This window comes from Dreissena polymorpha, chromosome 7 (assembly GCF_020536995.1).
Source record: "Dreissena polymorpha isolate Duluth1 chromosome 7, UMN_Dpol_1.0, whole genome shotgun sequence".
NCBI lineage: Eukaryota > Metazoa > Mollusca > Bivalvia > Myida > Dreissenidae > Dreissena > Dreissena polymorpha.
This window is the reverse complement of record NC_068361.1, coordinates 81,795,870-81,808,571: the sequence shown is the minus strand read 5'-3', so window position 1 is coordinate 81,808,571 and position 12,702 is coordinate 81,795,870. Positions and strand designations below refer to the sequence as shown.

Below are 12,702 nucleotides of genomic sequence, written 5' to 3'. Positions count from 1 at the left end.
AAAGTTTTGCAGTAACTTTTTAAATATTGAACATAGCAACTTGATATTTGGCATGCATGTGTATCTCATGGAGCTGCACATTTTGAGTGGTGAAAGGTCAAAATCAAGGTCATCCTTCAAGACCAAAGGTAAAAAAAAAAATATAGCGGCGCATTAGGGGGCATTGTGTTTCTGACAAACACATCTCTTGTTTATATAAAGTTCAGTTTTTCGGCAAAAATTTCATATCACTATGATGCTTGAGTCTTTTATGTAAACATTCTACCAACATCTGTACACATTATAACACATTATCTTTTATTTCATTCCAACATTATGTTAATAGTTTTTCAGTGGCGAATATGTTTTCTTTTCCTATTGAAACTAATGTATCACTCGTTCAATTATGAAAACCTAGTCATTACAATACTTAATGACAATAAAACATACAATTTCACCTCTTCTTGTTCTTCATTTTCATTTGTTAATACATTAAAATATATTATCTTATTATCACTCACTACCTTCATTAAAATACATTCAATCTCCTTTCACTGGTCGCAAAAATTACAACATCAACGCCGTATATCTTTTTAAAGATATTTCTTATTATTAATGAGATTGAAATATATTTGCTTTCCTTTGGGATGTTGACATTAAATAGGACCCTGGAAAACAGGTTTTGATTATTTTTATTTAACCCTTTCAGTGCTGGAACCGAATTTTGAAGGCCTTTGCAAACAGTTTGGATCCAGATGAGACGCCACAGAACGTGGTGTCTCATCTGGATTGAAACTGTTTCCTGTTCTTATAGTATTCTTTGGAAAAAAATCGAAGAAAATGCTAATTTTAGAATTTCAGCAGACGACATTTTAGCAGACAAAAATTTCCCAGCATGCAAAGGGTTAAATTGATGGGAAAATATTTGTATCTCAAAAGCTTATTTTATTTGGGCAAATGTTTTGCGTTTTCTGTGGTCATCAAATTAAGATTGTAGTAAAAGGATGATTTCTTTATGCACCCTTGGAAAAGGTACATAATGTTTCACTAAATAAATGCATTAATTGTTCAAAATATTTTGTGTTGAAAGGTTGAATTGTATGATATTTGAACCTTAAATTGTTTGAATAATTGAACTGCTTGGCATTTGTTATACCATTGTAAACATGTGCTGTTATAAAAAGAGACCGTGCCTTTTTTAATGGGACTGTTTATTATCATAATAATATTTTATTATCATAAAATAACAGAAATTGATTTGCAATTTGGAGCTGAATGTTATAATATTGTTTTTTTTTAACAAATTAACTTATTCCAAAAACGTCACCTTTTGATTATATATGAGCCTTGCTCTTGAAAAACGGTTCAATGCCTGTGTGTAAAGTGTATTCCAGATGAGCCTGTGCAGTCCACTAATCTGGGATGACACTTTCATCGTTTATGATATTTTTGGTTTTAAGGAATTCTCTTCTTTGGAAAAATCCAGTTAACATGGCTAGTGTCGTCCATGACTAGCCTGTGCGGATTGCACAGGTTAATGAGGGACAAAACTTAACACACATTCATAAAGCCCACTTTTCCTAGAACGTCTCCCATATCTATTTTTTCCTTGACTGGTTTCCAGGCAGCTGATGATGGCCCTGTTCCAGTTGCTATTATCTGTGAGCCAGTCCAAGAGTCAGGTGCTCCTGTATCGATTGGACGTGAATCTGCTGGGGACAAACTCAGATTTAAAGGTTTCTTTGTACACATTTCTTAACGGTAGTAAAGCGCTTGGCTTTGTGAATACCAAGCTCAGATTTAAAGGTAACTTTATACACATTTCATAACGGTAGTAAAGCGCTTGGCTTTGTATATACCAAACTCAGATTTAAAGGTCGCTTTATACGCATTTCTTAACGGTAGTCAAGCGCTTAACTTTGTGAAAATCAAACTCAGATTTTAAGATTGCTTTATACACATTTCTCAATGGTATTCAAGCACTGGATTTTAAATATCAAACTCAGATTTTGGTTGCTTTATACACATTTCTTAAGAGTAGTCGATCTCTTGACTTTGAATACCAAATCATTATGTATTATAATGTATTGGCCGATTTACTCCCGGTAAATGTGTCATCTATAAAATCTCTACCACATTGTCTTGGCATACATATTTTATGTCGTGAGGCAAACTTCTGTTTCCATCTTATATTTTAATTCAAAAATATAAGAGCGTTTTTTTTAACTCGACATACCGAAATACCAGAATACATCTAGAATGACATGAGTTGATGCAGTGTTACACGCCTGTTTTAAGCCTCTGTGTATACCATACTTATGCAATTAAATAATATTTCAAAGAAACTAAACAATAAATGTATTATATGCCATGCAAAAAATGGCAATATATAGCGCACTTTAATAAAAAATGGGCCTCATTCACTATTTATTGCTATGGATGCAATAAAATTGTAATTTTATCTTTTCCCAAAAAGTTATTTTTACTCAATAATTAAGTGTCATGTGTTATTAGCTCATCTATTTTTTGAAAAAAAAATTATGAGCTATTGTCACCACCTTGGCGTCGGCATCGGCGTCTGGTTAAGTTTTGCGTTTAGGTCCACCTTTCTCATAAAGTATCAATGCTATTACATTCAAACTTGGTACACATACTTACTATCATGAGGGGACTGGGCAGGCAAAGTAAGATAACTCTGGCTTGCATTTTGACAGAATTATGTGCCCTGTTTATACTTAGAAAATTGAAAATATTGGTTAAGTTTTGTGTTTAGGTCCATTTTATTCCTTAAGTATCAAAATTAGTGCTTTCATACTTGCAACACTTACTAACTATCATAGGGGGACTGTGAAGGCAAAGTTATGTAACTCTGACTGGCATTTTGACAGAATTATGTGCCCTTTTTATACTTAGAAAATTGTAAATTTGGTTAAGTTTTGTGTTTAGGTCCACTTTTTTCCTAAAGTATCAAAGCTATTGGTAACATATTTCGGTAACAGTCCTCTATGAGCATTAACAAATGTTTCTAAATACAGAAACATGTCTGTACCTCTTTGGGATACAACACTTGAACACACACATGCGTTTACTTTGTTTTGCTACATTTCAGTCGACATCTGACTTCCCAGAGTTAACAAAGCTTCCGTCACTTGCTCCTTTGATTTTGCCTCGGAACCAGGTACATATCTATTTAGTGTCTTAATCATATCTGTTGTTTTTATGCCCCCCAGATCGAATGATCGGGAGTATATTGTTTTTAGCCTGTCTGTCTGTCATTGTATGTGTCTGTCTGTCTGTCTGTCTGTCTGCCTGCCTGCCTGCCTGCCTGCCTGCCTGCCTGCCTGCCTGCCTGCCTGTCTGTCTGTCTGTCTGTCACAAACTTTAACCTTGGTTAAACTATTGCAACAATTTTTGTAATATTGAAGATAGCAACTTGGTATTTGGCATGCATGTGTATCTCATTGATCTGCACATTTTTAGTGGTGAAAGGTCAAGGTCAACGTCATCCTGTAAGGTCAAAGGTAAAAAAAATTAAAGCGGCGCATTACGGTGCATTGTGTTTCTGACAAACACATCTCATGTTTCTTATTAAGTCATCTATTTTTGAAAAAAAAATGAGCTATTGTAATCACCTGAGCGTCGGTGTCCGGTTAAGTTTTGCCTTTAGGTCCACTTTTCTCATAAAGTATCAAAGCTATTGCATTCAAACATGGCACACTTACTAACTATCAAGAGGGGACTGGGGAGGCAGAGTTAGATAACTCTGGCTTGCATTTTGACAGAATGATGTGCCCTTTTTATACTTAGAAAATTGAATATTTGGTTAAGTTTTGTGTTTAGGTCCACTTTATTCCTAAAGTATCAAACCTATTGCTTTCATACTTGCAACACTTACTAACTATCATAAGGGGACTTTGCAGGCAAAGATATGTAACTCTGACAGGCATTTTTATAGAATTATGGTCCTTTTTTACTTAGTAACTTGGAATATTTGGTTAACTTTTGTGTTTAGACCCACTTTACTTCTAAAGTATCAAGGCTATTGCTTTCAAACTTCAAATATTTTCTTACTATCATGAGGGTGCTGTACCTGGCAAGTTGAATTTGACCATGACCTTTGAATGACCTTGACTCTCAAGGTCAAAGTATTAAATATTGCTAAAATTGCCATAACTTCTTTATTTATGATCTGATTTGAGTCATACTTTGACAAAACAACACTTACCTGACATATCACAATAGACTCCACCCAAACCATCCCCCACACCCAACCCCAGAATTCCCCCCCCCCCCCCCCAAACAAAAATCTCTATTTTTTTCTTATTTTTTTCACACCCACCCCTCCCCCTTTTCGATTGAAGTATTGAAGTCCCTTTACCTTTAAATAGAAAAACAGATGAGCGATCTGCGTACGCTAGACAGTGCTCTTTTTAAATATATATGACATTTATGACTTATCAATTATGAATACAGCACCAAACATCCAGATAAGTACTATGAAGCAAATCAATATCACAAATCTTCAAGCTTTATATGTTTTGCAGATGTATAAATCATTCATTTAGATAGTGTTAAATCCTATAATCCTTATTTATTTGTGTATCATTGTCTTTTTTTTCGAAATTAACAAATGTCATGTAAAGTGTAATGATCTTTGGCAAAAACAATTTGTACAATCCAAAATAAATGTGTAGAAATCAAGATAATAAATGTATGCAAAACGAGATAACCAATGTGTAGAAATCAAGATAACTAATGTCTAGAAATCAAGATATCAAATGTGTACAAATCGACATAACAATGTGTAGAAATTAGATATAGAGATAATAAATGTGTACAAATCGAGATAAATGCAATCACCTTCTTTCCAGTTGCACATGAGCACACCTTGGCTGAGCAAGTCTGAATCTCTGATAGAAATGGAAGAAAAAGTGAAACTGGCAAGAACGTAAGTTAAAGTTCTTTATTGTCTACTATATGATTATTGTAGGGTGTCGAATGTTTTTTCTGGTCATACTAAGTTTGTTTGTAATAACGTCCTGATAGTGAATACTGAGTATAATTTAATGAATGTAATATTCTCTCATAATTACTCAGTGTTTTGATACAATTGATATGGCATTTTTGAGGATATTGTATTGGATTATTTAAAAAAAATGACCGATAGCGTATGATTATATTACTAGGCTTTTTATATGTTTGATGCTATGATCAAGGTATCTAAGCATAATGATGTACGGCAGGAATGAACCGTGTTTGTACAATTATTGTGACTTCCCTTTGTTTATATCACAAATTTATAATTAACAAAATACCCAGAACTCACTTTTTTGTATACATCATAGATGTTCACAGGAATATATGTGTGTAGAGACATAAAGAAATGTCTGTTATTGTATACATCATAGATGTGCATAGGAATATATGTGTGTAGAAACATAAGGTAATGTCTGTCATTGCATACATCATAGATGTGCATAGGAATATATGTGTGTAGAAACATAAGGTTATGTCTGTCATTGCATACATCATAGATGTGCATAGCAATATATGTGTGTAGAAACATAAGGTTATGTCTGTCATTGCATACATCATAGATGTGCATAGGAATATATGTGTGTAGAAACATAAGGTAATGTCTGTCATTGCATACATCATAGATGTGCATAGGAATATATATGTGTAGAAACATCAAGTAATGTCTCTAATTGCATACATCATAGATGTGCATAGGAATATATGTGTGTAGAAAAACATCAAGTAATGCCTGTTATTGTATACATCATAGATGTGCATATGATTATATGTGTGTAGAAACATCAGGTAATGTCTGTCATTGCATACATCATAGATGTGCATAGGAATATATGTGTGTAGAAACATAAGGTAATGTCTGTCATTGTATACATCATAGATGTACATAGCAATATATGTGTGTAGAAACATCAGGTATTGTCTGTCATTGTATACATCATAGATGTGCAATATATGTGTGTAGAAACATCAGGTATTGTCTGTCATTGTATACATCATAGATGTGCATAGGAATATATGTGTGTAGAAACATCAGGTAATCTCTGTCATTGCATACATCATAGCTGTGCATAGGAATTTTTGTGTGTAGAAACATAAGGTTATGTCTGTCATTGCATACATCATAGCTGTGCATAGGAATATATGTGTGTAGAAACATCAGGTAATGTCCATCATTGCATACATCATAGATGTGCATAGCAATATATGTGTGTAGAAACATCAGGTCATGTCTGTCATTGAATACTACATAGCGGTACATAGCAAAATATGTATATAGAAACATCAGGTAATCTCTGTCATTGCATACATCATAGCAGTACATAGGAATATATTGGTGTAGAAACATCAGGTAATGTTTGTCATTGCATGCCTTGTAGCTGTACATACGAATATATGTGTGAAGAAACATCAGGTAATGTCTGTCATTGCATACATCATAGATGTGCATAGCAATATATGTGTGTAGAAACATCAGGTAATGTCTGTCATTGAATACTACATGGCTGTGCATAAGTATATTCGTAGGATGTAATTAAATTGCAGACGGTCCGACCTGGATGAGAATTTCAAGGAATCCTTGGAACGCGCCAAAACGTGGCACCAGATCACCATTACCGCTCAGGTATGTTACAAAGAATACATTAAAGCATATTATAAACAAAACTTTATTGAAACATCATAATTATTTGTCATCACCGTGGATTGTAGAAGTACTGTAAAAGACCGTTACAAACTTAGTGCGTTCCTGAGTTATCTGCCCTTGAAATAGCAGATAAAGCGATGCGGGGTATAAGTCACGTTTGGGCCGTCCCCTGTGAAAAAGGGTTAATGTATGTGCGTAAAGTGTCGTCCCAGATTAGTTTGTGCAGTCCGAACAGCCTAATCAGAGACGACAATTTCCGATTTGTAATATTTTTTTGTTTGAAGAAAGTCTCTTCTTTGCTAAAATGCAGCTTTGGCGGTAAGTGGTGTCCCTGGTCAGCCTGTGCAGACTGCACAAGCTAATCTAGGACGCCACTTTACGCAAATGCATAAACACCCCTTTTCACAGAGCACGACCCATTTGTTTTATACATCATTTTAACTCTTTCCAGTAAGTTTCAAGTGATACATTGATGATGTTAAATTGTACGTTTTTGCTTCAATAGACACACGACTCTCGAAAGGTAAGTTGAGTCTGAACTGCATTGAAGTGTTCGAGTGCAATCTTGGAAGTTCCATCACGTGTTGATTTGCGCATTCACTGTCCGGTGTTGTCCTATAGTTTGCACTATGCGGAAAGCCTTTTCTTTTTCTGTGACACAATGAAATAAATCAGTGCTCCAGCTAGGCCTAAATTGAAGAGCGCCCCGCCCTGCCCTTCCGAACCTCCGCCCTGCCCTTCCTAGGGCCCCCACTGCCCTTAAAAAAAAATTTTTTTTTACCTATGATAATTAATAAATCTCTTATTACATTGTATTTAATTTATTCTCTTTATTGTATACATTATATTTGAATTGTTTAATAATGGTTTAACAATAATGGGAACAATATATTCTAACAAGTATTAAATTAACATGCAACAGGAAGCATTCCTTAAATGACCGCGCGTTCGAAAATGCCCTTTTGACAAAATACTGCGCGTCGAAAAAAGAAACAAAAAAAGCCCCCCCCCCCCCTGCCCTTTTCAAATCCTAGCTGGAGCACTGAAATATTGGTTGAAAGTAATCATTTGAAATCTGTTCACACATTTTTAATCGCAAATCGCAATCGGAAATAATTTTTTTTTATTATACAAATAAATCAATTAAAACATTCATGCTAATATTAAAATTTATATATTTTTTGTATTTGTTAGCTAATAATAATAATAATTATTATTATATATGTTCTTCCACAATATTATACTATACTATAATATTACACCTCAGCGATATTGGTCCTTCTATATCTATATGACCGGTTTCAGTCTGTAAAATGCGATAGAGGAACCTATTAGGAAATGGACCGGTAACTATTTTTTTGTGTATGGACCGTTCGGGGTTACACACCACTAAATTTGCACTGTTTTACTGTAAAATGACGTCATTTTTTTAACGAAATGACGCCATTATTCCTGCGAAATTCTTCAGTTTATCTCTTTTAAACCATAAACAATCGTACAACACTGTACAATGGTAAAGGGGAAACTCTTCGGTGTAATATTAGACATAGTAAACTCCACTTCGGTCCCAATGGCATTATAGTGACCAGCCAGGCAGCCACAAACTGTATATGTACCTCAGCCTACGGCTTCGGTCCATATACAGTTTGTGGCTGCCTGGCTGGTCACTATAATGGCATAGGGACCTCAGTGGAGTTAACTATTTCTTAATGAATATTTAATTCACCAAATATTCAACTGAACGGTTTTGTCATATTTCAATTGAATTATATACACTTTGCTGTTCCATAAAAAAACTTGTGTTGATGACAGTAAAAACATTTAAGTATTTATAGTATTTATACATGGTATTACTGTGCTTTTAATTCCGAATTGAACTATTAATTTTGTATGCGATGTAACCTTTCAAACGATAGGTATGCTTATCAAACGTGACGTTGAAGTTGGATTGTTCTTTATGTCATCACTTAAATCACCAATGGACAGTTTTTCATAAAGCGCCTCATGTACTCAGTTTGTCTGTTTATTAGTATAAACGCAATGAAACATCAATAGTTTTCCATTGAAAGCCATTGCTGATATTTTCGAAGCTCCTTCGGGAGACTTTAAGTTGGTTTTAAATGTAATTTACTAATAAATTGTTCATAAGATATATAATGTTTTCCGCTTAAAAAGGGTCTAATGTAAATCATTGAATGCATATTTACTTGTTGAAAACATATTTATGTAAAAATACCTTTATCTTTAACACGCCGGATACTTCATTTTGTGAATATTGGAAATTTCCTTTAGCTTTACGTAAGGATCTCAATGTGTCTTGATAAATATTTAAAGAGCTGATTACTTGAATTTTTTAGGCGAATGAGTCATTGAACGCTTACGGACGTCCGCAGACGTCGCCTCCGAAGGTGAAGGTGTTACCAGGATCAACGGCATCCACCGAACGTATCCCCGTTGACCTAAAAGTTACCTTGAAGAATCCGGAAGTGGACCAGCGGCGCGACTACGCGCACTATATATACAAGGAACGAGTACAGAACATCGAAAAACGGCATAAAAACGAAGTGATGAAGCTCTACCTGCCGTACGTCAACAGCGTTTAGTCTTAGAAAGACATCAGCTTAGCCTGTGATTTTGCATGGAATATTGCTGATTATTTTTGACTGTTTTTTTTTGGAGATTTTGATAATCATATGTGTGTTAGAATGTGATGTTAACTATTTACTGTTTAATTCTATTATATATTGTTGAATTTGCACAAATACTTACATGACTTTGTTTATGTATTTTTTCGATTTGAGTGTTTTTAATACAGATCGGATACTTAAGAAAACAGTTGTCTAAACTTTTTTTTTATGGAATTAGAGACACGTTACCGCATTAACTCTTGCATTTTTGACCAATTTAAAACTGTGATATACTGTCGTATCTTAAGCATTTTATTTAGCAATATACAGTTTAGTATCACAATAGACTAAGTTCGTTTTCATTTTTCGTTGTTTTAAAGAACATCGTGTTCAGACAACTATGAAGAGGGTGTCAAGGTTCTGTCGTCAGTCTTGTTCTGTACCAGAAGTCCCTGCTCAGTGCCTAGACACAATACGATACAAGCAGAGCAGACACAATGCGATACAAGCAGAGCAAAACAAATATTCAAGTAGGAATACAGACAATAAAAATCAAACAACCGGATGACGACGTGCGCATTGATATAAATTCGGTAATTTCTTTGAAAAAAAGTAACGTCGTTCATCGGGCGTTTTAATAAGTTAAAACGTGATCCGATAATAAGGTTTGTGTTGATGGCTTTGTTCAGGTTGTGTGGTAACAAGGGCCATGATGACTTGTAAAGCAATTATTTTTCAAGGTTCCAAAGAATCTTCAGTCGCTACATATATAACATAAATTATGTGCGCTTATTGGAGAGCATTCATATGACATTTCACTCAAATCCTTGCACAAATTGTTATCATTCACTACCCGGCATCAACAATTTATTTAAACAACTCTAAAACGGCTTGGTGTACCTATTTCATTTTTAAATTAAACTTTAATTTGGTGGTAATGAGCATGGTATGATCCTTTACAGAATGAACTATATTTAAGCCGGGCTTAAATTTATATTGAGAGAAAAACAACTACACAAGCTTAGACAAATTTAGCTGTCTGTTTAGTCGACTTTATTAAGTACAGATGTATATAACATATTTACCTTAGGATAACCAAGTTAAATGATGCCATAATATCACCTTGAGTTAAAGTCTTATGAATTGATAAGTGAATTTGTTAATATTAGATAAAACATGTGGGTGTTGAAAGTACGAACCGTTGTTACCTTTGATTGCACAGAAGTCTCCATGGTTGTAACCGTCATCACCACAACATATCGTACATTCACTTCGTTCGTTCGCGCACTCGTTATAATTCGTCCGGTTGAAGCAGAAATCAAGTTCTCGAAAGGCTAACTTAACCAGCGTCTTGCACAACTAGAAATGCACATGTACACGCGTTCACAACGCATACTATTGACTACAACGTGACTGTGCACGTCAAACACATTTTGTGTAGTATATCCATGTGAAATGTGTACCGCGCTGTCACATTTCAGCATATTGCAATGTTCGTGAGTCAAGCAAGTTAATTAGGTAGGAGAGTTGGGATAAACACCAGTTTCCTACAAAATGCAGCATAAGGCGCGCAAGAATCTTAAAATAAACTTCGAAATATAAACACACGTTATTGAGCATTGCCTTCAAAACACTGGCCTCGCAAAGGGAAAAAATGTGCGATTCTTCGCCTTAGTTCAGAGATGAATTAAGGAGGCTTAAAAACTTCATATATGGAAAATAAGCTCTCTGAGCTATATTTCGGCAAAAACATAATCCAAAACAGTGAACACAGTTTAGAGGTAGGTCTTCTATTTAGGACTTGCATCCCATTCTACTCGAAAAAATCGACAACCAATGTTTCACTCATTTTAGAACAGACATTTTATTAACTATTTTAAAGGACACACATATATTGGATAATGTTTTTTTTATTGTCTGATCACCTGAATTGCACGGCAACCTCCTTTGTAAATGGTCGTGGCCGTATCCGTGACAATCTGATCCATGTAACACTTCTGTGAACGCGAAAAACACTTAACACATGTTGACACAGACTCCTTCATTTTATTCTGCGTTTCCAATGCTTACACGTCTATGAGCCGCAGTCTGTGAAAAGGGGGTGTAATGCATGAGCTTAAAATGTCGTCCCAGATAAGCCTGTGCAGTCCGCACAGGTTAATTAGGGACGGCACTTTCCGCCTAAACTAGATTTTTGTTACGAAGAGACTTTCTTGAAGCGAAAAAATCATACAAATGGAAAGTGACATATCATAGAACGACAATTAGACCAATGGAAAGTGACATATCATAGAACGACAATTAGACCATTATGGCGTCTTCTTGTTTTCGCCGAAATATATACAGAGTAAGTATTCAAATTGATACTATTTAAATCCGACGATAAGTATGCTTTATTTACATATAGTCCAGCATTACTTAGTCCAATTTGGCGTAACCAGACCTATCGTTATTATTTAATTTCAGAAAGTCAAGAGTGTAGGTTGCTTTAGTTTCTATCAATATACAAACAATGTTGAAGAAAAGACCACATACGTGATATAATCCACTATTATGTTCCAGTTATTCGTTTATAGATTTACAACTACAACATCAAAACTAGCACAAATTGAAATGCATGGAGCACTTTAGTGTCGATTATGATTAACCACAAAACACAATACTCGCCCACAGTGCAACTGCCATGCACATAACAACAGTCGTATCTTAAATGAAAATCAGCAGTCCTAAGGAAAAAAAATTTGAAATAAAAAATATTTATTTTATTTATCAAGGGTGCGTTTACAGGGATAAACTGTGTTTAAGTGCGGTTAGTTGTAACAGCTCCATAAAACAGGATTGGGGTCCACGACAATGAACCTACAAGTATTTAGAGAACGCCATAAAACGTATTAAGAACTTAAAAACTTCAAAACATTCAACCATCACGCCGGGGTCCTGCTATCATCGCTGCGTACATTCCGTCCGCGTCCCCTTTTTTAATGCGTTTATCCTGCGATCCCTCTGCGTCCAGGCGGTGACTGCCTCACAGTGTCTACACTACGTTCTCGGCATGACTTACTAAGACCTTGGTTATTGCACTATGACTTAACAACGTTTGCAGGAATAAACTATTTATTATAGGTACATTATCCTCAGGAAAATAAAATATCTCGACTATGATTATATTTTACTATAGACGTGCTAAAATAGTGCTTAATAGATTTTTTTTATATGAACAGATGCTTTTCCTTTAATCATTTTTTCCGAAGTCTACGGTCTTGAAACAAAAAAAAAACGAGGGAAACCCACAAACCCTAGAGCAAAAGTGGCGAATTTCAGACACATATAAATATAAAGTGGCTTACCGGGTGAAATTGTAAGCCCTTTTCTAGCGATAAACCTGAAAAGGACGCTAGTTTGTCAATACGTTAACAA

The 12,702-nt window shown here is 34.9% G+C and overlaps 1 protein-coding gene across 1 annotated transcript in view; it reads left to right on the top strand.

Annotated features, from left to right (window-relative positions):
• LOC127836896 (tetratricopeptide repeat protein 28-like) overlaps window positions 1–9,491 on the top strand; it is a 39,365-nt gene extending 29,874 nt beyond the window's left edge. The window contains exons 20-24 of the mRNA XM_052363540.1: window positions 1,604–1,715; window positions 3,089–3,157; window positions 4,851–4,927; window positions 6,559–6,637; window positions 9,016–9,491. Of these exons, the coding sequence (XP_052219500.1) occupies window positions 1,604–1,715; window positions 3,089–3,157; window positions 4,851–4,927; window positions 6,559–6,637; window positions 9,016–9,261 (583 nt within the window). The 3' untranslated portion in view covers window positions 9,262–9,491. The remainder of the gene's footprint in view (window positions 1–1,603; window positions 1,716–3,088; window positions 3,158–4,850; window positions 4,928–6,558; window positions 6,638–9,015) is intronic.
• Window positions 9,492–12,702: the final 3,211 nt, after the last annotated feature.